The following is a 25,625-nucleotide window of genomic DNA, read 5'->3' as shown; positions in this document are numbered from 1 at the left end:
AAAATGCCTTTGAAAATACATTCGACCAGATTGCATTTTCATTTTTATAGACTTTTCAACCTGACAATCATCCCGTCAGGGCGGGGCCAACAGCAACAGCCGTAGGCTACAGTTGAACCAGACAGAGATTAATCCAGCATCGAGGGCTATTGTCTAACATACATTGTGAGAATCTCGTGTGGATATATTGCTGTATTTCACCTTATATATTGTAAAAAAAACTTTGCTCATAAAATGATCTTATTGTAATTGTAGTGGTTTACATAGACTTGTCTACATCACATTGACTGAGTTGGCAACAGCTACTGTACTGTGCCGGTACCGTGTCATATTTCAACAGAATTCAGGGGGGTCTCTAATGTTCTGCTAAATGTATATTACAAAAACGCTGGTATATGTGTCTGACACAGTGAGTTGGATCATATTAGCCAGCTGATAAAAACAGCAAATGGGGCCTTGTTTGAGAATGTTACGTTAGCTAGTTCTCGCTGTTAGCTAGCTTAATTCTGCATCCCTCCACAATTTACGGTGAAGGTAAAGTGACGCTCACTTTGTAGAAAATATCCCAGCATGGCATTAACTGGAATCTCTATGTCCAGTCTCACTTTCAGCCACCGTTCTTAGTTTATGAAACGAGCCTGAAGCTTCTTTTTTGAATTTTCTGTTCCACCCTAAACGTGCTGCTGTAACATTTGGGCATGTTAAGGTGTAACTGCTGCACTGTTTAAGGTGGACTGGAAAATTCTAAAAAGAAATTGGTGAGAAGGAAGCCAAGTTCAGCTTTGTTTTTGTCAACCAGATTGATAAACCAGAAACATTTTGATTAAACATTTCCTCATGGGGTCATGTACAAAGACATTAAGTATCACCTCATCTGTTAACATAAGAGTAGCTCAAAACTCTTCAGTTGCCATGTTTTCAGATAAAGCAATTTAGTCAGAATTGTTCACAACAGTGGTGATAGGAACCAGGGGCCATATAACAGAAACATCTTAACTCTGAAATCTTATCTGATCTGTTTAGTTACCATAACAACTTCAGTTAGTACTGAATTTAGGACAGCAGCTATTACAGAACAACAGTTCTTAAGTTCATAATCTCTTCCTTACTCCAGATAAGAAAACAGTATTACAGAAACATCTTAATTATTAAAATTTTCCTAACTTTAAGACAGCTCCAAATGTTACTGGCAGCATAGCACTATTAGGCTATTAGAGGTTTCGCTTGTGAGATGTTTTTCTTTTTTAAGTCTGCATTTAAAAATCCCAGACACCGTAGACACGATCTCCACTGTCCCCACTTATTACCTGCATGTGTTAATTTTGATGAAAACTTATCAGATAAAATATTACAGTGATGGTGGTGAATAATGAGGAGCCTGCACACGTTGTTTATTAGAAGGAACAACATTAGTGCAGATGGCTGAAGCATTTGGAAAGTGGAATCTGAAACTGGGGAGTGGCAACTCTGATAAACAGCATGGGGGAACACTCACAATATTCTTCGTCTTTAGTTCATTGCACTTTATTTTTGTTTCAACTTTTTTACATCAGTAACTTTAGCTGTAACTTACATTTTAAAGAATTTTTTTTTTCCAATTTATCACTGATTTACCATTATTAGCTTATATATCAAAATCTGTGTGTGTGTAGGTTCAATGGTAATTTTGAATAAGAAATAAAATGGTGATATTTGTGTTATAGACACTGTGATTCCTTGTTCCTGTCACCACCACTGTAAAGAAACCAGGATGTGTGAACCATTTCACAGCAAATCGCTCGGAATGACTCTGAATAGATGTAAACAATTGAATTGAACGTTTTGAAAATGGATGGAATTCCCACTTAAGTAAATTCACTGTATTACTTTTGTGTGTGTGTGTGTGTGTGTGTGTGTGTGTGTGTAATTTTCCCATTTCCCTTTTCCAAAAAAAAAACTTTTCTATAAGAAAAGTCATGTAACTTTGGAACCTACTGATAGGAGGAGAGCACTGGAGAGGGGAAGAGTTATAAACACTGAGTGAGTGCGAGATAAACTAAAAGAGAGATAGACGGACAGAGAGAGAATTATAGTGTTCAGTGTATATTGAGTGGAAAGAGGGAAACAAATATTCTGAATTCGTAGAGAAAGCAGAGGAACAGAGAATCAGAAGAAGCTCTTATACTGGACACACACACACACACACACACACACACACATATATCGCTTCCACCCCTCAGGGTCTCTTTAAACACAAAGGCTGCTGTTGTTGGTGTGTTCAGCAGCTGTAGAACAGGCAGACGGATGGACTGACTGAGAAACATGTCCGTATTAAGACGACACTCTAGCAGGCAGGGCCTGCAGGACCTCCAAAGGTGAGTATATGTAGGTGTGTTTGGTAATGTATTCAGTTTTAAAGGAATAATTTGTGTGAGGTGTTGCTCCAGCATGCTGATGCTAGTAATGGTACTCTTTAGCATATTCAACACTTTTGATTATTGTGGTACTATTTGATGCTTCAACTTGAAATCTAAGTAAACAATTTTGTAAATCATTCCACATCCATATGCTGTAATCTTTATTTTAGATTCATTCCAGTTTCACTGACTAGCTCTATGTAATATGACTGGAATTTGATGCATGAGTCTAAAGTGTGTGTGTGTCAGTTTCTGTTCTGTGTATTCAGTAATCAGTGGAGGTGATAAAGGTAATCTTGGGCAGATTAAACTGAGTAATTGATTCTTAAAAAGCAAATCTGGGATGAGATTGCTGATTGATGTCATAACATTATCTGTAATGTTACTAGCTAGTTCAATAGTAGAGATGCAAGATGATATCAGACTCGCAACAGCATCAGCAGATATTTGTTTAAAAAATATTGTCATTGGACAGATGTTCAGATTTAAACAATATTTCAAACCAATGTTTGTATTATTGTACTCTTATTAATATTGTACTCTTAATAATATACTATTATTGTAGTATAATACATTGTATTGTAATTTTATTCATTTTACTGCAAATAAATGTTACATATCTCTGTAATGCTAAGCCAGGTTGAATTAGTGCTAATTCTTGCATTTTATAAATGTTTGTCTATCAACATCAGTATCAGCATCAATACAATATGTACATTAAAAATATTGGATATTGGCATCACTCCTATATTGGTTCATCCCTAATTCAGTAGTTTCATGTGTTGCTGGTCTTGGAATTTCCCTCGTCATAATTTGACATTGCCTCTTGTTTCCCCAGCTGCCCAGCTGGATAAGTGCTACAGATTCAATTATCAGAATACAAATAATGCTAAATATCTGCACATATGTACATGTAAGGCTGCTGCTAAATTTCAACACTAACGAAACCTGCAATTTAAAAGCAAAAACAACATCACTTAGCTTGCTGATTTGTTTGGGGTATTTTGGTGCTAGTCTTATAGCATCGATTCAGTGTGCTGCAGTGTTAGCTTATATGTAGTAGTAGATGGCTCCTGAACAACCATCCAGTAGTATTTGGGGGAGAAGCGTCTGGGAACACGGGAAAAACTAATTGGCTTTAGAACATTTTTGTTTACCCCAGGGCATGATAGCTGCTTTTTCAAAAATGCCATTCATTTTTGCTCTGAGAGAAAAACAACTTAGACCTGGTGTTCCTAATATGAGCATAACACTGACCACAGAATGATGACAACAACTTCAGAAGTTTGTTGAGAGGAGCCAAATGCTGACTGATTGTTAGGACCAAGAGGAATGCAACAAACCTTGCCTCATCATGACTTTATTGGACACCCTGACTCCATGGCTCTTTTTATTTAACTAATACTGTTGTCTAGTAATCAAAGCTGGAGGAGTGCTGAACGTTAGGGTAGCATTTAGTGCTGCTATTTATGCATTTTACTTGTGGATGAAGATAGGAATCAATCAGATTTCGGAAAATTTAAGTGGATCTTGTGAAGCTTAAGATAGGTGGAATTGTACCTATCTTAGAATTAGCGATAGGGGCTGGTTTCTAAGACCCAGAATTAGTCTAATGGTGAAACACTGTTTAGTCAAAGACTAGGATCATCTGTCTGAGAAACTTATCCTAGGAGTACAGTTTATTTAGCGTTTTCTTTGTCGTGTACAAAACAGTTAATCTCACGTGAGAAAAGATGCTTTGCACCAGCTGCTAGCTAATGTCTACATGCTGTAGAGGCAGTAGTGTAAAGCAATTTGCCTTTACTATAGGATTTTATTTTACTCTGTTGTGTGTACAAATGTGTTGTACTATTTTAGTTAACAATCAGATGCATTAAAAAGACTCAGAATGTTTAGGTTCAGTTTAAGTATTAAATTTTATTTGGATTTCTTTCTTTAAATTTTCATTTAAAATGTGTTATCCTTCTTTGATGACAATAAACAAAAGAACCAGTACAAAATGAGCTCTTACCTCTCCTGTACATTATAACTGGACACAGCAGAATATCTCACAGAGTTTGCTTAAAGCTGGGGCCAAACTCAGCCAGTGCACTTTATTGACAAACCCTGCCAGCTCTGCTGCCATATATCAGCATTATATACTCCCGTAACACTCCAAAAAGAGATTTTTGACATGTATTTACCAGATAATACATAACCACCATCTCAGGAACTTACTGTTGCTGCTGCATCAAAAACAGAAAACTCCACTGTTTTTTGTTTTTGTTTTTGTTTCTTATGCCACACCCTTAAAAAAAAAGTGTGTTCCTTGAGTGATGCCAGAGAAGAACCATTTTTGGTCCCTGAAGAATCATGTTCAAAAGGGAAAAGAACCTTTTAAAGGCTCAAAGAACCTTCACATAATATATAGTTCCAATTTAAGAGTTCTTTCTAGAATGTTTACATTATATGGAGGTGTGTTAAACCTTCATGCAAGGGTTTCATTCTCAAAAAATCTCACTTACAAAAATGGCTCTCTAAATCACCATCCATTGATTTCTGTGAATGTTTCAAGATGAATAGACCAATAGAAATTGTTCAAAATAACTTGGAATAAAATCACATCACATTAACACAGGTTAACAAACATTTTCTTCTTCTCCTAAAAATGTATCATGTATGAGATATGAAGTTTTGCTTCAACCACAACTGTATATTAATGCACTTAGAGAATATTCATTTTATATACACACTTTAAGGTACAGATGGTGTAATAATATAATACAAGGGACATTACTGTCACAGACACATCCAACAGTATTAAAATTAAACTCTCCAGATATTACACTTGTAAACAGGCCAGAGAAATTGTCTTCCAGGGGCATGTTGTATGTATAGTGTAGTGTAATAATTTGTTAAGATTTTTTTTTAGTTGAATATATTTTTTAGAGATGTTCTTTCTCAGTACCAGCTGAATTTTCTTTTTGTTTGTGTAATGTCCAGTCATCTACAGGATGTCAGGGAACTATTTCCTGTCAGTATGTCTGCACTTCCTGCCCACATAGAGTTCATATCCTGCTTAGCTCTTACCCCATGCCATCTCTTGTGACCCCATCTCCTGTTCTCTGTGCTCCCATCTAGAGTAGTCATGGTGACATGTTATCTTAATGGTAACACAATACACCAAGATTTAATGCCGTTTCCAGGCTTTGCACACAGGCCTGGGCTTTTACATATTCAGCTCTGACAAAAGCCTTGCAGACAAGCCAGCATTGCAGGGTGACAGTGTCGAGAAAGTAATAATAAAAAAATAATAAAATGAACTATAGTTAGAGTCTAAAAAGGTAGCTAATCACAGTGCTCATAATATTGTTTCGTCATGTGGAAACTGTCATTTTGACAAAAATTATGTAAGCATAAATCTGAGCTATCCATCAGAAATTTTACAGGATGTTTACAAATGACTTGTTAATGTGCTTGCAGTGAATGATTTTACAGTTTGATATTTTAGAGACCAATATTAGCAAATTACCAATAACCATCAAGGATATATTATGCTATTGTAAATGAAGTGTCTGTTCTTCTATGTGTATGTGTGTGCAGGATCACAGTACAACGAAGTCTGGAAGATGCAGAGGAGATAGAGAGAGAACAGAGGCGTCGTGAAAGAGCAAGCAGCTCCACAGTACCTCCTCAGGACACGTGCAGTCCTGGACTATGCGAAGACAGCTTGTCAGTGTCTCAGGTTCATGTTGTCCAGGGGTGTTCAATTTTATCCACAAAAGACCAGTGTAGGTGTTAATTCCAACACTCCAACAATTCTTTTAAGCTGGAGAGTGTTAGCAATACAATCAGAGACTTTGTTTTTCTGCCTTTTAATAGCCCCCAGAGTTAATTTGTGCGTGATGTATGTCTGTGTTGGGCATAGTGAAATGAATAAGCACCTAGAATTGGAGCTTTTTTTGTTCTATTGTGTTTTCTCTTACTATATGAAAAAAGCATAATGCTGCCTGTATTGTTTGAGTGAAGATGTACTGAACAGCATTCAATTCGCTAAGGCCTTATTATTGGTTTATCCTTATTATTGGTTTATTTCATCAATATAACAATAAAAGGCAACTAAAGAACATCCCTATTTATTAGTTTGTGACAAAAAGATTCATGTCTGCTTCACCTCAGAGAGATTTAAATAAAATTCAATTACATGGTTGGAACAGCTTGGAATGGTTTGGCTCAGGCTAGGTTGGAATGAAAGCCTGGAACAAAACTGGCCCTTTACAGATAAGATTGAACACCCCTGACATAATCCAATACCCACACAGCCAGTTCACTGACCATCTATTTTAGTTCTCAGATACGTCCATGCTCTTGCCTCAAACTTTCTGGAATGCATTCCATTGGCTCCTCTTCAATATTTTCAGTCGTTGATATTGCTGTGCCACATTTATTGGAGTAACCCTGATATCGATCTCCGCTCTTCCAGTTTTGCCTGTCCTTTTGTAAATATAACAGCACAGTAAAAGCTAACAGAAACCATTTCGGTGTCTTATGCCAAAGTCAGTCTGTGAGCCTCCCAATGACTCCCAATGAGCAAAGCAAGCCAAATGCTGAGTGAGTGGGTGCTTTGTGGATGTTTGATATGAGCCTAGAGAGAGAAACAGGAAACGAGTGTCATTTTATTTGTTTGGTTTCCATAGAGTCTCAAATCCAAAGCTTTGGCTGACACCTGCTTTCTCTGACCATGTGGGTGTAAGCAAGCCCACACCTGCTCCCTAGAGAATATTCTATTTCATTCCCACTGATATTATTATATTATTGCAATTAGCTGATACATTTTCTCAAAGCAGCCAATATATGCCAACTGAAGGAACAGTCGCCCTGGAGGGAGAACAAAAATAACATGACGTCTTGGTGTCCGGCCAAGTTCTTTGGCCACTGGGCTACCACTACCCCAGCATTAATGACTGATATTTCAGGCTCATGCTTTTATAGTTATGCATAATAGTTTTTAAATTGCTTTTTAACTCAAGTAGATATCTGAATAAAAGACTTCTGCTTTTACTAGAGAAATGTTCTACCTAGGGTATTTCTATTTTTTAAATGCAGGAATTATGTACTTTATCCACCACTAGTATCAGTTCTAATGTAAATTCTGTGTGTGAAACTTTTGTGTTGGGAAAATGTACAGAAAACTTCTGCTCTTTTTTGTTCTTCAGATGCAAGAGTGATCAGAAGCCAAGCTGGTTGTCCTCTTGGGAGGGTGATGATGGCTTTAGTTCTTGCTTGGAACAAGTGGAGAGACAAAGACAAACAGAAAAATGTGAAAAAGAGGTACATTTCAACAGCTCAGCACACCTAGTGCAATCTCAGCCTAGTAGCTCCACTCACCAGCACCTGAATGGCTTAAAGGAGCATATTGGCTCTGCCCCACTCTGGCAGACGCCACCTCCTCTTTCTGAACAGCGAGATCAGCGTTACCAAGAGTTGAATATGACTGGCGAATGGAGAACGAAAGAGCAAGAAGCAAGAGAAAAGGAAGAATGCAGAATGGCTGGACATAGAGAGGGGAATCAGGGTGAATGGGAGAAGATGGCAGTGAGGCAGGGAGACAAAGATATGTGTGTCAGAAGTGGAGAGTGGCAAAGACAAGACGCAAATAAAATCGTAAGCAAGAATCTGATGATTCAGATAAAAAGTACTTTGTACTACACTCTTGAAAACAAAGGTGCCAAAAAAGGTTCTTTGGAGTGATACCATAAAGCAGAGGCCTTCAAGTCTGGATCTTTAATCCGGTTTCTAGTCATGGTGTTTATTACCGGTAGAAATGACACCAAGTATCCAATCAGTTATGTAAACAGTTCAATCCAATACCAGTGATTACAAAATGCAGGACAATTCAGGTCAATAATTGAAGACCCTTAAAGAACTTTACATCCTTAAAGAACTCTTCAGTAAATTGTTCTTTAAAAATTAATTGAAACCACTCAGCTAAAAGATTCTTCAGGCAACCAGAAGTGGTTCTTCTGTGACATTGCTCCAAAAAAATCTTTTAGCACCTCTATTTTTAGAGCCCAGTTTCCCAACTGTGGCCCTGGCCCTGGAGTATCACCTGTCCTTCACATTTTAGTGTTTTTACTGCTCAAACACACATGATCCAACTAATAAGCTCATTAGCAAGGGCTTCTTTGGTCCGGGATCATGGTTGGGAAATGTATTTCCGTGTTTTAGGCATTCAAATACATACCGCTAAGTTTACATTGGTTACTTTATAGCTGGGTGGTTTGATGATGGGTGTTCTGTCTTGATATCAGGTAAGAGAACAGAGGAAAGAGATGAAGATTTCCTACACGACAAGACTACACCTCCAAAAGGATTTGAGATGTGACACCACTAAAGGAGTGGAAGAAACAATAAGGAAAACGCCATGGTAATGATGTGAATACAGAAGCACCAATTAGCAGAAAAATATAGGAACTCTTTAGACCTGAAGGATCTTGGTCATGACTTTTCAGAATGAGAACACTGACCCAGGATCAGTTTTTGCAGTTCATATCCAAATTACATTGATTTGTTAGGTCAGAGGGAACCGATTCTGCACCATGGTTAAGTTGAAACACTTGAAAAATACTACATGCGGCATCTTATTGTGTTGAGAAATGACTAGCCACGCCAGGTGTGTTTCACAACTTCCTGTGTCCACACATCCTTCCTATGTGCAGTGAATTTAGCATTAAGCAAAGCATAGTGACAGTACATCATGGACTCTGCTGCAGAATCCTCTGTGCTCAGTACAGACAGGTAAAATACATCTTTCAAGGTTCATTTATTTATAGGCTTTAGAATACAAAATGCGTAAAGAAGCAAACATATTTAGGGATAAAAGCTTGAAAACACTCATGCTGTAACAGTGCTGTAACTGCTCTATGGAAAGCAAGAAGTAATGCAGTTCTCCCTAAATGTTAGCATATTGCTTTCTCTATCTCTCTCTTTCTCTCCCTTTGTCACAATCCTCAGTACAACTAACAAAGCTTTATCAGGTACAACATTAAAACAGATTAATTAAAAAAGAATATGTATATTGTACAGTATATTTTGATACTGCACACATTTTCAAAGCAGTATCTGATGATGTTTCTGTATATTGTGTGTGTTCAGTGAACTTTAATTGTTCTAAACTTGGGATTTTCTTGTAATTGTATTTGGTTAAGGTCTGACTGTGTTGTTTGCTAGTGGAAAGTAACTGTTATGGCCACTGGTCCATTGGTTACTGGACTGTGCTCTGTGGGCAGGTTCAGTTCCTGATGCAGTTTAGTTCTTGTTTGTTCACCCTCTATCTCTGTCTCTGGCTCTGTCTCTCTCTCTCTCTCTCTCTCTCTCTCTCTTTCTCTTTCTCTCTCTCTCTCTCTATTTATGTTTCTGTCTCTCTCTTACTGTCTCATTTTATCCATCCCCTCTGCCTCCCCCTCCTTCCAAATCTCACTCTCGCACTTGCGCTTTCTCTCTCTCTCCTTCTCCTCTTCTCCCTCTTTCTCTCTCTCTCTGTCTCTCTCTCTCTCTCTCTCTCTCTCTTTCTGTCTCTCTCTAGTTTGGGCGAGGAGAAGGTTGAAGCAGGCTCAGAGATGAATGCAGGCCCACAGGGAGAAGACCGGACCCTGACATATCATGAGGTATGCACACACAGGTCACATATCATCTAGAAAAGACAGATCAGTCTTTTAATTGTTTTTCAAAACATAATAATAATAATAATAATAATAATAATAAAAATAACAATAATAATGTTAAAAACAGAAATGTGTATTTACTGAAATTAAAACTGTTTCACTGAATCACCCGTCTGCTTTCTCTGCAGGTCTCTCCTTTGCCATCTTTTATGGAAACCACTTGTCAGTGATAAAGATTAGACAATTGGGTGTGTGCTTTCAGAGTAACGTGAAAGGATAGGAGGGAGGGGCTTGTGCTGTGTACGCACCCATGCTTAAATAAATAGCAGTTATAAATTCTAGGCGATGAGATTTTGGGGGCTTATTTTGTTGTTGAAAATGTAAATTTGATGTCACAATCGAAAGTCATAACAAACCCAAAAATATATATCATTATACACCTACATTTACCTGTTCTCCAAGGAAGAGAGGCAGAGTGTTAAGGGGGAAAATGAGGAGGAGAAAGTGGAGGAGGAAACAGACGAAGAAAGACTGAAGCGGATGAGAGAGGAGGAGAAAGAGAAGAAGAGGAGGAGTGTGATGGAGAAGATGAAGAGACTGAGTTTGTCCAGCACTGAAACAGACGAACCCTTTAGCCCTCTCAGTCCTACTCTCATGGTAATCACTGCACTCTTACCACAACACACTTTTGCATCATGTATTTAAAGGCATGGTTGTGAATCACAGCTAGTTATTGTGTCTATATAGGATTATTACTGAGCCATTGGATTCTTAGAATTTGTGGATCTTACAGTTTGTGAAAAGTTAGTAATTAGTAATCACTTTGTAGTTAGTAATCAGTCATTTTGCAATTTAGCCCTTAGGCCAAAGTTACACTGAGCAATACTTGGGTTGCGACAACTGGTAATGTAATTGTACTGCATGCAACTTGGCATTACACCAGGCAGTTTGTGTGCAGAACAACTGCAATAACATTTTACTGTTTGTGAATCTTCCTTATAGTAAAAAGAAAAAAATGAAAGAAAAACATCTAGAAAGGCATTTTATGTTACATTCAAGTAATGCCATTCCTAAATATTTAAAAAAGAAGTGATTCTTTAATGCAATGCCATAAAAAAGCCACTTTCGATTCCCCAAAGAACCATTAAAATGAGTGGTTCTACTATGTAATGGGAACCCCTTCAGGGCCTTCTGGAGAAGGCCTAATGATTCTACTGAAGGCCTAATATAAGTTGAGTATTATATATATATTAGTTATTGAATCATTGTGATTATTGTTTTTATTCTGCAAGAATTGTAGTGATACTCTAATTTCATTTGCTGTTTTTGTTGAAAACAAATGAGCACAAATCTTAAAATGTCCAACTGAAAACTGTCCAATCAGGAATTTCTTCCCGTTGTAGCCAGGTAGATACACCCAAGCTAGCTTTCCTGGACTGGAGGCCTTATATGTTCGATTGGCCACCTGTTATAATGCTCTTTTTTAAACATGCCCTCTTCAACTTGGCCTCAACATTTCCCCTTGGATGAGTCCCTGATGCCTTTCTAAGGGGTGTTCCATTACTGTATTAGCTCGAGTGAGGTTTATTAGATAAGCTCTTGTTCATGTTGCACTGTTCATGTGCACTGGTTTTAGAAAAAAAATGTCCATGTGTACTGATGTTAGCTTAATGCTAACACACTAATAAAAATCCTATAGGGACACTAGCAGAAATTAGTATTATAGAGTTTGATTTTTTTAGGTGGGAGGTTTGAAAATTATCCGCCAACCTGAAGGCTTAGCTCTAATAGTCACAATTTTCTGCTGCTTCTGTGCTATCCAAAGAACCCCTTTTCGCATCTTATTATTTATGTAGAGTGTCCTTATATAAAATAATGTTTCAAATTTTCTTGATTAAAATGTGGATTTCATTTCCACATGAATAAACTATATTACAACAGCACAAGTTTGGGTTTTAGTTTACTTACGGTTGGCAGTAATTGTGGTGATGTATTTTTTTTTCTTATGGAAATTCTGCATATTTTAATCCTGTAAATTCAATGTATCACTTTCTTCGGTGTGTACTCAAGAACATCTCAGTCATTCAATCCCATAAGTTAATAGAGAAAGTGGGCAGTAGAGAGGAAATATGGATTAAAGTCATAACAGACAATCCGTCTCAATATTGCTGATGTTCTAGTGCAGAAAGCAAATAAATCCTGATGGCGACAAAAGTTCACACATATCAAACAGAGCGCAAATAAAATAATGTCGCGTTTATACCATTTGAAAAATCGCGTTTGGTTTGCAAAATATTATTAGTTACACATATGATTGAATTAATTTATTATCATCCCAAAATACTGCACAAATAAACCATGTTCAGTGTGTAAAGGCCTTTAGGCTTCACTTGTCCGAGAATAACTAGCACTCTATGCTGTGCTCTAATCTTGTGGGCTGCAGAAACTTTTGTGTTCATTGTGTGGGCCATGAGCAAGAAATGGTTGGGAACCTCTGATCTAGTGTTTGCTTATAAAACTTCTGCTTGTGTGCTCTCTGGCATGTAAAGGCTTAGTTATACCAATCATTCTGGCTTTAAAGAGAAGGACACCCAACATACTCATACTGTGCAGTGCTGCTTCTGTTCTCTGTGTGATAACTTGTGTCTCTGCTGAAGTGTTGAATGTTTATCAATGTTGGCCTTTGTCCCCTGTGTGTATATGTGTGTATGCCATATATGCTTGCTGCTTTCAGGTTGAGGAAGCACAGGGACTGACAGAGGAGTATATGTGTTCGGTGAGTTACTGACTAGTTAGCTGTTAGGGCATGGCCATGGAGCTTTCCCAAATTTTTTTACCAGCTTGTTTAATTTTTGTTAATTAGCTCTTTGTTTTTCATCATAAAGGTTTTTTTGCTAGGTTATGATGCTAAAAGTTAGGTTTAGACGCATTTTACATGATCTTGTTATTTTAATCATGATGGTGTTTTGTGTTCAAATTTACCAGTTCAGGCTGTATAGCTGTAATGAAGGTTATCAGCTGGAGACTGCCAACTTATCAGACTGTATAAAAAGTAGTATGACCACATGAATATATTAATTTTATCAGACATTTGTGCTTTTTTCAGTAGTTAGGGGTGCATGTTCATTGCAATAAAAAAGCAATATTGATTTTAAATTAATGGTGTTTTCCTTAATTTTGGTTGATTTTATTCTCCAGCTGATATATTGTTCAGGCCCTAGTGTGTGTATCATCTTTGTATATCTGCATGCTGAGGCTGGGGCTTTATTGACATGCATTGGTAACATAGAGACAAATGAGAGACAAACTAGAGACAAATAAAATGCTAACACAACATTTTTTAAAATCTACAGATCTCTGAGAGAACAGAATCTCTGAATCGATCTGTTAAGAAAAGGTGAGTTGACCTGTAATACACAGACATACACAAACTTGTAGTCTTAGTGTGATTTGTGTGTGTTAGCTGACAGAGTAGTAGGTGTAGAATTGTTTCTGGACTGTTTAAATGTCTGTGATGCCAATTAGTGGCCACCAAATATAGAGCTAAAAAACAATATGTTGTGCATTACGTGAAAAATATGGAGTGTGCAGATGAAACTCAAAAGTGGCAACTATGCTTTCCATAGACTCTTTTTTAGTTTAGCACTCACCCACATGTGCAGTAAACAAACACTAGCCAAAAATTCCTGATTACATAATTTCTCAGGAATTTGTCTAATAAAGCACATTTCGGGTGCTAGGTTTGATGGTTCTTTAAAGAAGCCAGTAAAATAAAAATTGTAGTTTTGGCAAGGCAAGGAATTTATTTACTTTTTTAATATGTATGTATTTTTGCCAGGAAGTAAATGTAAAGTAAAAGACAAGTAAAAGACAGTGAAAAACACATCTGTTCCCTAAAACAGTCACTTTTTTCAAATTGTCATGCTAATAACTGCTTATTTATGGAAAATGTTTAAGTAAAATCATTTAGTAAAAATTTTACTTTAAATGATTTTGAATATCTCTTAAAATACCTCTTTTCTTTCTCTGCCTTCTGGTAGAATTACATTTGTAGGCCTACAGGACTAACCAATGAAGGCACCATCCTATTTTTTTATTTTAAAAAATTATAGTTAAAAATAAATAAAAAGGTTTAAAAGTTTTTATCTTATGACATCTTAAAATGTATTAATATCTCTATGTAAATTTGTTTTTGAAAAAGTAACAGCTTTCAGAGGACTCCACCTCCTTCTATGATCATCTCAAAGATTGACAGTCGACTGGAACAGTACAACCATGCAATTGAGGTACTGCTACTGTAAAGATATCTACAACTATCTATCTACAGCAGAGTTATCTAATTGAACTTTAAACTTTCTGTTTTGGATTGACATTTTATCTGTTGTTCTGGGGAGCTGTCTTGTAGTCTTGAATCCAACCAAAATCCAATCAGAAACTTGGAAAAAAAGCAAACAAGAACAGTTTCTCATACCATTAAAAAAAATCTGTTCTGTGATAAATCTCTGTGGCAATGTATGATAGTGGCAGTAATCTTTTTCGCCATCTATATCAGAAATGTGATGAGTTTACCCTGCTTCGCTCTTTAGACAGCAGTATTGTGCTGTATGGACTATAGATGTAAGGACTCAGTTCTTCAGGGGCTGTATGAATATATCAACCAACTCACATAGTGCATGTTTTCGTATTTGTGTGCAGGCGAGTTCTCAAGAGGTGAGAGATGCAAAAGCAGGTCTGTTTGATTTTCCAAGCAGCCCAGAGCCTGTTTCTGCCCGGAAGAACCTGTTCGAAGTGGGAGATGCCTGGAACCAGAATTCAGGAAAGGCTGCATCCTCTAAGGTACAATAAAATTTAATGCTTGTCCATCAGTTTGGACATCTAATCATGTTCCTCATCACTTATTATATGATAATCTCAGGAGGCAGTCATTTTCTCACATGTGCACTCACTGAACTGGGCTTAGCACAAGGATTGGGCCTCATTCACTGGTATCTTTCTAGGTTTTTTCTTAAATCTGTTCATTTCATGCTGTGTTCATAACTTTATTTGGCAGTTATTAACCCTTAAGGCCTAATCAATTCCTCACTCTCATAAGTTACATATTAGAACTATAATAGTTACCAAATAATTTACAACAGCTACTGAGTAATAGGTCTCAAGATTAATAGCTGAATAATATGCCTATGTTTCAAGAGGTTAATAACAGCTTCTATTTAAAGCACAATTTAGTGGATGAATTGTATTCAACATGAAGAAAATCATTTCATGATTTTTTACATGATTTTTATTTTAGGATACTGAGGGCTTGAAAGTGGGTGTGGCTGATCTGATCACTCAGTGGGTGAAGGGTAATCCTGATGTCAATTCCAAAACTCCCCCTTCTAAACCAACAGTCAGTAAAATCTTATTATATCAGTTATTAAACCCTACCTAGCCTCCATCAAAAAATCTCACTTTAAATTCTGTCATTTAAGGTTCTTCTCTTTATCCTCTACATCTGCTTGATCTTCATTCTTTTCATCCTCAGCTTTCTTATTTCTTCACTGGCCATATCTGCTGTTCTGCTTACTCTATCCAACTTCCAGGTAACCACTCTCTATGTCTTTTCCAACAATCTAGCCTGGTGATCTACTTGCTGGGTTCATAACATTTTCAATCCTTTTCAAAAACACCACATATATACAATCATTAATCCATAACTGAACTTTTAATTTCTGGTTACACAAATCAAATGCAGTATTTTAGAAATTCTAGCCACATCTTCTCTTCCTCTTTTCTCCTCTTCTTTTATCAGTCTAATGAAGTCAAGGCTGGTGAGGTACATCAGAAAAAGAGCCTGTGGGAGACAAAGGATACATCTAAAGCAGAGAACCCAGGTGGAAAGGTACAGTACACCGATAGTCAGACAAACTAAACTGCATTATATGCTAAATCAGCTGCTTGTTAGGTAAACCTACCCTGTATCTTATCTACACTCATCGGTCATTTTATCAGGTACATCTACCATATTGGTGCACTTTACATTATTACTGACTGTAGCTTCTCTGTTGCTATACAATTTGTCAGCTGCCATCAACAGAAAAAAAACACAATAGGACCATTGTCCTATAGGGCCTATAGGACCAATAGGACCAGATATTATTGGGGTGGTGGACCATCAGGTACATCACTGTTGCTGAAGATTTTCGTAGACCACACCTCACTGCTACTCCTATGCTGAGAATAGTCTGCCAACCAAAGACATCTAGCTAACAATAGTCCTGTGGTCAGAAACTGACAACTGAGGAAGAGCTAGAGGATGACTAACACAAATTCTGCATGAGAAAAGATCATGCATGGAAAAACGTTTTAATTGTCCAAGGTGGATCAACAAGATAGATGGGTCTATTAAAGTGGCTAACAAGTATACACAGTGTTTAAATACTCCAGTAACGCTGCTATGCCTGATATACTTGTACCAGTGCAACAAACACTAGCATGCTGCTGCCATGCCGGTGTCACTGCTGTGCCATGAACGTTCCATCAAAATAATATCTGGTCTGAGGTATTGTGGTGATCACTTTCCTTTGAGGTACTAGATAGAGGGCAGCTAGTTAATTATACGGTGACAGATGGGCTACAGTCAGTAATACCTACAAAGCACACCTATAAGGGAAGGTGTACCTGATAAAAAGGCCAATTAGTGCAGGAAAAAGTAGATTAACAGGCTTCTCAGTGTACAGTAGAGGTCTGTGCGGGACCGAGTTTGTAGACCCACTCACACCCATACCCGGAAGATTTCATCCCATTTTCACAGAAAATCTGCACTGCACTGCACTCCTGTGTGCAACGTCTCATTCCCAACCGCAAACCCAAATAGCTGGTTTTCGTCTGCATTAATTACAAATTAAAATGACTGCCACATGTAAGACTTGCTTTTATTGTTGTACGTTTGCCTTTCTTAGGAGCAGTTTCCAACATCTGTGGCTGTCTGAAGGCTCTGTCATTTCCGTAGCCTATAAGAATGCAATTTGCATGTTGTTCACATGATTGGTTACTTTAATACTGTTTAGAATGAGTTTATTCATTTTTGTTATTTTACTTTTAGATATTATTTATATATACCAATATACTAACTATTAACTGATTATCATATTATTTAGGCCATTATCATATTATTTAATTTGCAGTATTTCTCTACATGAATGTGTTGTCCCACTTCCACCTGCACAGTGTTGGTTAACCACCAGCTCCCATGCATGATACTGAAAATTAGCCCTGCACTGCATGATGTTTTGTTGGGTCCTGTGAAACAGACCTCTAGTGCACAGGCTTGCTGTATGGAGTTTGAAGTTAGGGTTATAGAAATTACATGACATTGCACATGTAAATCACAGATTTAATTATTTCTTCATTAATAAATTAATTCAGTGACATATACTTAATTACTGCCTATTTGTGTTTCCCCCCATTTTTTTAGGCAAGCATGGGTAAAAAATTTAAGTTTGTTGGGACCGGCCATGGAAAATATGAGAAGGTCTGTGTTGATGACAAAGACAGTGTCAGTCACACAAATGTAAAATCAAGTAAGGAAGTGCCCTTTCTACTACAATTTACCAGCTGAACAAAATGTGTCCTTGGCTTGTGCAGTAACTCTTTTTTATGGTTTATTTCTCATTCTGTATTATTATTTAGTAATTATATACAATAATGCTTTGCTACAGAGGCCCATCAGTTCTAAATTGCATCCTAAATATTGAGTTTAACTTTTTCCGAATGACTGAGCTAATTTCAAATTTTATCAGTCAACTAGTTTCAGGGTAATATTACCTGACAGGAAATCCATGAGGTGAGCTGCCAATGAGCTGGTATGGATTGTGCACTCTATACAAAACACATAAAAACACACACACATATGTAGGCACACACACACATGCACAATACTTACAGATACAAAATAAAGAAATACACAATCACTTGTGATATGCCTGAAAACAGGTCCATGATGAGAGCAATAACAGGAGCATAAATGGAACACCAAACAGAACATGATCAAACAAAATTGTTTTTTAATATAATTGTAATCTGAAACCATTATTTACATTTACATTTACCTTGCTATAAGTATTTAAAATAATACAGGAATTTAGCATTTAAGACTAAATAATGTTAAACATTACAGTTTGTAGTATCATAATGTAAAATCTTGATCTCACCAATTATTTATCATATCTACACAGCATATCAAGAAAACACCAACAAAAACCCAGAGATTACTTCAAACAAAATGTCCACAATAAAAAAACATTCCCACTCTGAATAGAAGCAGCGCTTCTGTAACATCACAATGAATTTTATTTCTAGTCCACTCCTTATTCTCCATGACAGCAGTGTAAACCTACGAAATGTCACATGCTAAACCTTTCTAAAGTTGTTCTCCAGCCCCAGTCAGGAGGCCCACCTGGACCGCACAGTTTTGTGTTTACTTTCACATGTCACTTCATTATCTGTTTAATTTTGTTAGGAAGTGTTTGTTGAGCTGAATTTTGTGTAATACAGTAGGAAAAACATGAAATGTGAAGGTGGGGGCTCCAGAACAAAAAAAGGTTCTTTGGAGTGCCAGAGAACAGGGTTCACCAATCTTATCCACAAAGGGCTGGTGTAACTTCAGGTTTTCATTTCAATGAAGGAAAAGGTTCAATTTATTTATTGTACTTACTAATTAGTTGATCTCAGTCTTCAAACAATTAGTCGTAGAAGGTTTGTATGTGTTTGGTTCGAATGAAAATCTAAAACCACACTGGCCCTTTGCAGACAAGATTGGTGACCTCTGCAATAGAACGACTTTGTTTCCCTAAAAGCCTTTCAATGGACAGTTCTTAAACAACCAATTAAATTTTACATATACATCCATACTAAGAACCATTTAATGACCTATTTTTAAGAGTATGTGCTACAACCTTTCCTAATGCACTGAACATCCTATTGCCCCTTGAGTAATTTCCTTCATTTCAACTTTCTCAGTGTCACATTCTCAGACCCCTGCTTACCCTCTGTCATTCTCTCACCATCTCACATGTCCCACTCCACTGTCTGCCATAGCCTGGTCAGCTGCAGCTGTCACTCTCTCTCTCATTCCTTGCAGTGCAGGAATGTACCAGTTACCCCTAGAGCATAGGACCTTTCACTGTAGCTTTCCTGAGACGGTTGCTCCATGAGTGTCAATGCATTCATTTAAAATTTAATCCAGCTTGTCTCTGTAATCATGTGAAATCACAAGGTCTTGTGCTATAATTATATTTCTAGTTAAGCATCTAGTAAATCACTACACATGAACTACATTAGTACAATATTTCTCAGCGACAGCCCCACAAATCCACTTATTTTCATTGTGCCTACTTGAAAGACACTTTTCTTCTTTTTTAAAAAGATTTAATACTTTTAAATCAAATATAACAGGTCTTTTAATTTTTTTTTTAATCGTTAAATGTTAAATTACTAATACAGGAAAATCAACCATCAGTAGACTTTGTTTTGGACATGCCAAATCCTTTAGCTGTCCGATTGAAGTCTTTGGGCTCTTCACCTTCACTTTTTCGATGTAACAGGCTCCTCTCGAATACTGTGGCAATTTTGGTTAGAGGTTTTGCAGCTGCTTCTTTTAGCTTCCTGGCATCAAAGCGCGGACTATAGAGGAGGACTGGCAGGCGATGTGCGAATAAAGGGACTTGCAACGAGTTTTCCTTTGATGTCTTGCTTTTCTCTGCATCAGATTTGTCAGCATTGATCTGCTTCATAATGTTCTCTTTGGTGGAGAACATTTGAAAGAGTACAGCATCCCACATTTTCAGTGCCCTGGGGGCCTCCTTCTGTTTTAACACATCCTGACCACCAGGTCCCTCATCAACTCCAATGGAAGTGTCTTGCCCTCTTGTCTTCCCACCACCTGCCTGCGCAGTTTTCTCATTGTCTCTCTCTGGCTCAGGAAACTTAGGTTCTTCAGGCTGCACTAGCATGTGTTTCTTCAACCGTGTCCAGCCACTGAGTTTTGCCTTCAGGCCCTTGGGTTTCTGTGTCTCTTTGCATTCTTTTTCTGCCACCCCGGTGCACTTTGCTTCCGTACCTGCTGGATGTTCACAGTTGATCTCTTGTCTGGCCTTGTTTGTTGTACTAGGCAGACTGTTCTTGCTCATACCAGATTCTCCAGTGTGAGAAGATTTAGTGATGGAAGGTCCTTTGGAATGAGGTACCTGAGGCTTAGGCAAAAGAGTCCCATCAGGGACTTTATGATCAGCATCTATCATGGATGTGGATTCAGCAGAATTGGTTAGTACTTTTGATTCTGTGGTAGAATTTGTTTTGATAGGAGGAATTTTTGATTCAGTAGCTGTGGACATGGAGGACGTGAGAGATTTTGCTGCTTTAAGCAACATGTTTGCAAGGCTAATTTCTGCGCTTTGTGGCTTGTGGAGTAGTTTAGTATGTACATGTTCTGAGGATTTAGATTCTGTTAATGGCTTTAAAGAGCAGTTTGCATCTGTAGGGGGCTTGATGTCATTGATGGCCACACTAACAGCTTTGGTTGAATTCATAGAGGATGGAGACTTAGCATCAACTTCCATTTTTTTCACTGCTTTAATTCCAGTATCAGCCTTAATGGAGTGCTGATTGTTTGTCACAAAATTTGTGCAAAGTTTGGAGTCTGTGATAGGAGTGCTACACAAGGTAGTGGGTACAACGTCCTTAGCTTTGATTGGAACCTGCTGGTCTACAAACATATTTATAGCCCTGTGTGTGGTTGCTATGGGGACAGCAGTTACATGGTTACCTGTGATGTCTGTCTTTAAGGTACTGGTGTTCATGGCAAGTGTGGGAAGTGGTTGAATATCTGATAGAATGGTGGACTGGGCATCCTTCTCTGCTGAAAACTTTATAATGGGCCTCATTCCTGTATCTAGCATTTGAGCAACTTTGGTGTCCTGAAATGGTGTCCATGAGCTTTCACTGGTTTGAGCTAAAAGTTTAGGATCTTCTGAAAGTTCTGAAGAGCATGTGGTGTGTATGGCAGGGAACATTACAGGTATAGTGGAGTCTGACTTGGAGCAACCTACACATTTTGTCAAGTCTAAATCTACAGCTTTAGCTGAATCTGACTTGGAGAAATCTCCTGGTTTAGTTGAGTCTGAGTTTAACACAACTTCTGGATTAGTTGTTGTGCCTGGGATGCTGGAAGTTTTTAAATCAGGAGGTATTGTAATGGATTGCCTGGTGTCTGTAGATGGCTCTTCAGATTCTTTGAAATTGGTGATTGACTTTTTAAATGGATTTCTTGCAGCTGTTACTGACACCAGGTTGTCCATTGATATTATTCTGTTGAGGTTATCCGTCACTTTGGCTGTACTGGAAGAGTAAATTATTTGTGAGTCAATATGTTTTGTCTTTGGAACAGCAGAGTTTGCTTTATAGGAAACTGGTTGCACTGGTCTTGTTTGCACTGATGTGGGGTCACATTTTTTTGTTGGATATGTAGATTTGGGTACATTCTCTATCTCTGCTGTTTGCATTGGAATATTTTGCACTGATAAAAAAATCTTTGTTGATAGTCCTGCTGTATTTGAGTTCAGAATATTTGATTGCACCATGGGAAAAGAATAAGTTGGCATTTTTTTCCCAAATGTCGAAGCTGAAGTAATGCCAGTGCTTGCATCTCCTAGGTTAGATGGCCTTGGAGTCTCTAGCACAGGTGCAGCACTGGAAGAATTTACTGGAGTTCTTTTGGTTGCAGCTTGATGTCCATGACATGCTGATGATTCATGATTAACAGTCCGGGATTTTGATGTTACTTCAGATTTAGCCTCTTCTTCCTTTAGAGCAACCTTTACTATATCAGAGGGAGGAATTTTGATGGCTTGAGTATTGGGCAAGTCAGGTAAGGTTTCTGTCTGTCTGATTGGAACTTTTGAAAAAACTGTAGTCACTGAGGTTCCTGATGAGGTTTGTGGAAGGACAATTCCTAAAGTGTCAGATCTGTCAGTGAGCACTTCAGCATTGGAAGTTGTTTGCAGAAACGTTTCCTGTGATATTTCAGCAGGTGAATTTGGCGTTGAATAATTACTTTGAGAATATTCAGAATCTTCAGATATTTCAGGAGGGGATTTCGGAGGACAGTTAAATGTGCTGTCTCTGATTCCACCATAAGCAATATATTCCATTGGTGTCAATCCATAGTATGTTGACTTTGTTTTAGGTATGTTAGGTAGATTTTGTACAGTGTTAGGCCCCTCTTTGCCAAGAAACCGAGCTGGAGGTCTGGGTGACCAATAGACAGGAGTGTTTGGGGTCTGGTATGAATAAGGAGTAGTGGAAAAATTATGTTCACGACTTATGGCCCTTGAAACACTTTTAGCTGGTGTCACTGCACTAGACTTTGGTGGAGTTGTATGTATCACACAAGTTTTTGTTTCAGCTGTTTGATTTTGCTGTTTAGGTGCAGAGTTGAATATGTCACATGCTCTTGATTGTGGAATAGTCTCAGTTGAAATGGTCTTAGACAATGAAATTTCAAATCTTGAGAACTTTTTGGTTAGGTTTTTCTCAGAATATGCTTTAAAAATGGCAGGCTTCACATTTCTGTCCAAATTAAGCAATCCATTTGGTGCAGAATACATCTTTTTATTCTCAACAATTGGTTTGAGGCTATTATCATTTCCTGTTGTCTGAAAAATCTGATTTGGACTTTGTAATTTGGATATTAGTTCTTGATGACTTGTTTGGTTGGTTCCCTTAGTATTTGGCATGGACACTTCCATGGAGAGGGGAAAAGTAGGCTGTGAAGTCAATGAAAGGGTGTTAGCATTGAAGTCTTCAAAAAAAGGTGGTCTTGTCATGGTTACATGAGACATAGTTGTCTTTAGTTCACCAGGGAGTGCACCATCTGAAGATACCGTCTTGACTTGTTGTGTACTAGATGAAGATACCCCTTGATATACTGGACTTAATCCCATACTGTCTTGGAGAGGTGGCTTTGATATTTCATAAAATGTAGCTTTTGAAGTATAAATCCTCTTTTGTGGAAAATCAGATGAATTTTTCATTTTTGAAGTGTCCATAGCAGCTTCATGAGATGTACAAGATTGCTTGGAAATTGTCTGCATGACATGATTATCTGTCAGAAGACTGTTAGTCCACAGTGAAGGCCCTGTATTTTTAGATGCATCCCCAGAAGGCTGGCTTACTGCTGCCTGGACCAAGGAAGAAGCAAGGGGTGGGGCCAAATGTGAAGCACTTGGCTGAACAAGAGCCAAGGAAGATGTTTGTGTTTCCGCTGAAGCTAGATTAGTGGCTGCAGAATGACTAAATGTCTGAGCAAATGTAAAAGGCATCGGCATTTGTTGCACATTCACTTGATTTGTGACAGAGGTTCCTGAAATACTGAATGTGAAATTTTGCCCAAAGTCTATCTCAGATGTTGGAGTGGGTTCTGAGTCTGTGACCAGGTCACTGGCATCGTCAAACAAAAAAGAGGAACATGTATAGAGTGGGGCTATTTGGTGGTCAGAAGATGGAGCTACGTATGTCTGCGAAGAAAGAGCGGGCGTTGAGCTGTAGTGAGGACTATAGTAAGAGCAGAGATTTGGGGAGCTGGAGTAATGGTAGGGGGATCGGACAGAAGAGTTGTGAGACTCAAGGGTCCTTTGGTAAAATGTTGTCTCTTGAGAATTGGGTATGTTGAAGGTACTGCCATAGACAGGTGTCTCTGGAATTGTAGGGGGAGTAGAGACATCACTGTGCTCCTGGTCTGGACTGGCCTCACTTACAGGTGACAGGCTTGACCGGAATGGGATGGGGGTCTGAGAGGAGGAGCCCACTTTCTTCTTGAAATTTTTCTTTATCAGCTTCTGCAAGCGGGCATTGTCCTTTCCTGGCTTGGGGAGGATAGGGGGCGGGTATTGTTGGGAGAGCGAGCCAGAATCGCTACCATAACTTACTGCCATTAGCATTTCAACTCCTACGAAAACACAAACATGCTTAATTAAATATGTGGCCTGTGCTAGCCTTATGTTTTCCCCCTAACCTAAAGGCCTTGCCTCATCTTATCTTCATAATGTTTAGGATGCAAATACACTGAGGAAAAAAATTATCAAATTAAATTTTGTGTGTACAAAAAAGATCGATTCAAACACTTCCCATTGCAAGGCAACAAGCAAGAGACCCTGCTTGGGCAAACTGAAAGACATGATCATGTTCTAGACTAATTATCTGTAAAATGATCATAACTGCAGTATTAGAACATTCTGCAGTTTATAATAAAAATAAAGGGAAACAGAAAAAGATTGTATTGTATTGTACATATACTGTAAATAAACATATGAGAAATTTATTGCTGCTCTCATAACAAACATCCTATCTCCAAAATGGAAATAAGAGATAGGAGAAATAAGAGAAGGCGGAAAAAAATCTTAATGTTAATGTATGTTATTTTCCAAGAAATGTTGGACATTGGACATGTTGTCATTCCTATTCCATTCATCATGGGCAGCTGGCATTTTCAAAGGGTGTATAAAAATAAACAAATTAATTAATTATGTGACGTTGAACTTACTGTATCAAGAGCTGGTGTTTCATGTGTTTATCATGCTTCAACTAAGTATGACTTAGAACTTTGTACTAAACGCTTTATAATAATTTCCAAATATCTATCCTTTTCAGGCCAGTAGCACCATGAAGATAACGCAAGAGGCAAGCACCATGAAGACATTTCTCTGAAGCAGTGATAATGGATGATTTCTTCAATTTGTTAATTCATTCTTCTTTAATTCTTTTGTTTATGATTTATTCTTTTCTCTGAAAGCTCCACAGTATTACACATAGCATTAAAACTTGTTATTAAACCTAAAGATTAAAGTCATTTCTTACAGGCATATTTTAAGTCATATGAGAATAATCTCTAGTCATTCATATTGTGATGTACTTGCATTTCTGTTGCCCAACTATCATGTTGTAGTGGAATAGATGCACAAAGGTTAAACAATGCAAAGCAGTAAACTGGCTTTACTCAGACAATTTCCTGGCTCTTTATTAAAGGTACATGTTAAAATAAACATATAAACTTTTCACCTTGACTGAATGGAATACTTTTCTAAGTTAACACAGGGGTGATTATGAACAGGTCTATACCTGCACTTCACTGTTCTGAGACCTGTTAGGAAATAAGAAATGGATCAGACTGACACCTGAAACCTACCTCTCCATTTTAGGCACTGCCAGCCATGACACATGACACACTTTCCATTTCAGCTCAAAAAAGAAAGATTAATAATAACATAAAAAAACCTAATTGAGTAATAATAAAACCATGCATTGAACTTGATTAAGTGATTTTATATAAACGACAGGTTTATTTAGTACATGTTTAGCACAAAAAAGCTAGATAACTTAAAATATGGCCAGACATGAAGTAGTGATGCTTCTGCAAGGACAGAAAAGAGAAGCCATAGAAATGTAGAATATCCAGACTATTGTGTACATTTGTGCATTGCATTCACGCAAACACAACTGGGCTTCACATTTAAGATTTCGGATCTTACAGCAAAAGCATTTGTGGGCAAGC

At 37.7% G+C, this 25,625-nt stretch overlaps 1 protein-coding gene across 6 annotated transcripts; it reads left to right on the top strand.

Annotated features, from left to right (window-relative positions):
* The first annotated feature begins 1,988 nt into the window (after positions 1-1,988).
* Positions 1,989-25,145, top strand: lsp1b (lymphocyte specific protein 1 b). 6 transcript variants are annotated; one of them, XM_036583950.1, is made up of 15 exons: positions 1,997-2,354; positions 5,979-6,107; positions 7,592-7,706; positions 7,815-8,039; positions 8,687-8,802; positions 9,961-10,042; positions 10,502-10,696; positions 12,774-12,815; positions 13,393-13,436; positions 14,241-14,325; positions 14,735-14,875; positions 15,330-15,428; positions 15,831-15,920; positions 17,496-17,601; positions 24,725-25,135. In XM_036583950.1, exons 1-15 carry the CDS (start codon positions 2,302-2,304, stop codon positions 24,730-24,732), a joined length of 1,530 nt encoding a protein of 509 aa, XP_036439843.1. In that variant the 5' UTR covers positions 1,997-2,301; the 3' UTR covers positions 24,733-25,135. The 6 variants fall into 6 exon arrangements, with proteins under 6 accessions (XP_036439842.1, XP_036439839.1, XP_036439841.1 ...); XM_036583946.1 differs by having other exon boundaries at positions 1,991-2,354; positions 7,592-8,039; positions 14,247-14,325; positions 24,725-25,141; XM_036583944.1 differs by having other exon boundaries at positions 1,994-2,354; positions 7,592-8,039; positions 24,725-25,137.
* The last annotated feature ends 480 nt before the right edge of the window (positions 25,146-25,625 follow it).

This window comes from Colossoma macropomum, unplaced genomic scaffold (genome assembly GCF_904425465.1).
Source record: "Colossoma macropomum unplaced genomic scaffold, Colossoma_macropomum, whole genome shotgun sequence".
Classification (NCBI taxonomy): Eukaryota; Metazoa; Chordata; class Actinopteri; order Characiformes; family Serrasalmidae; genus Colossoma; species Colossoma macropomum.
This window is presented reverse-complemented; position numbering and strand designations above follow the sequence as displayed.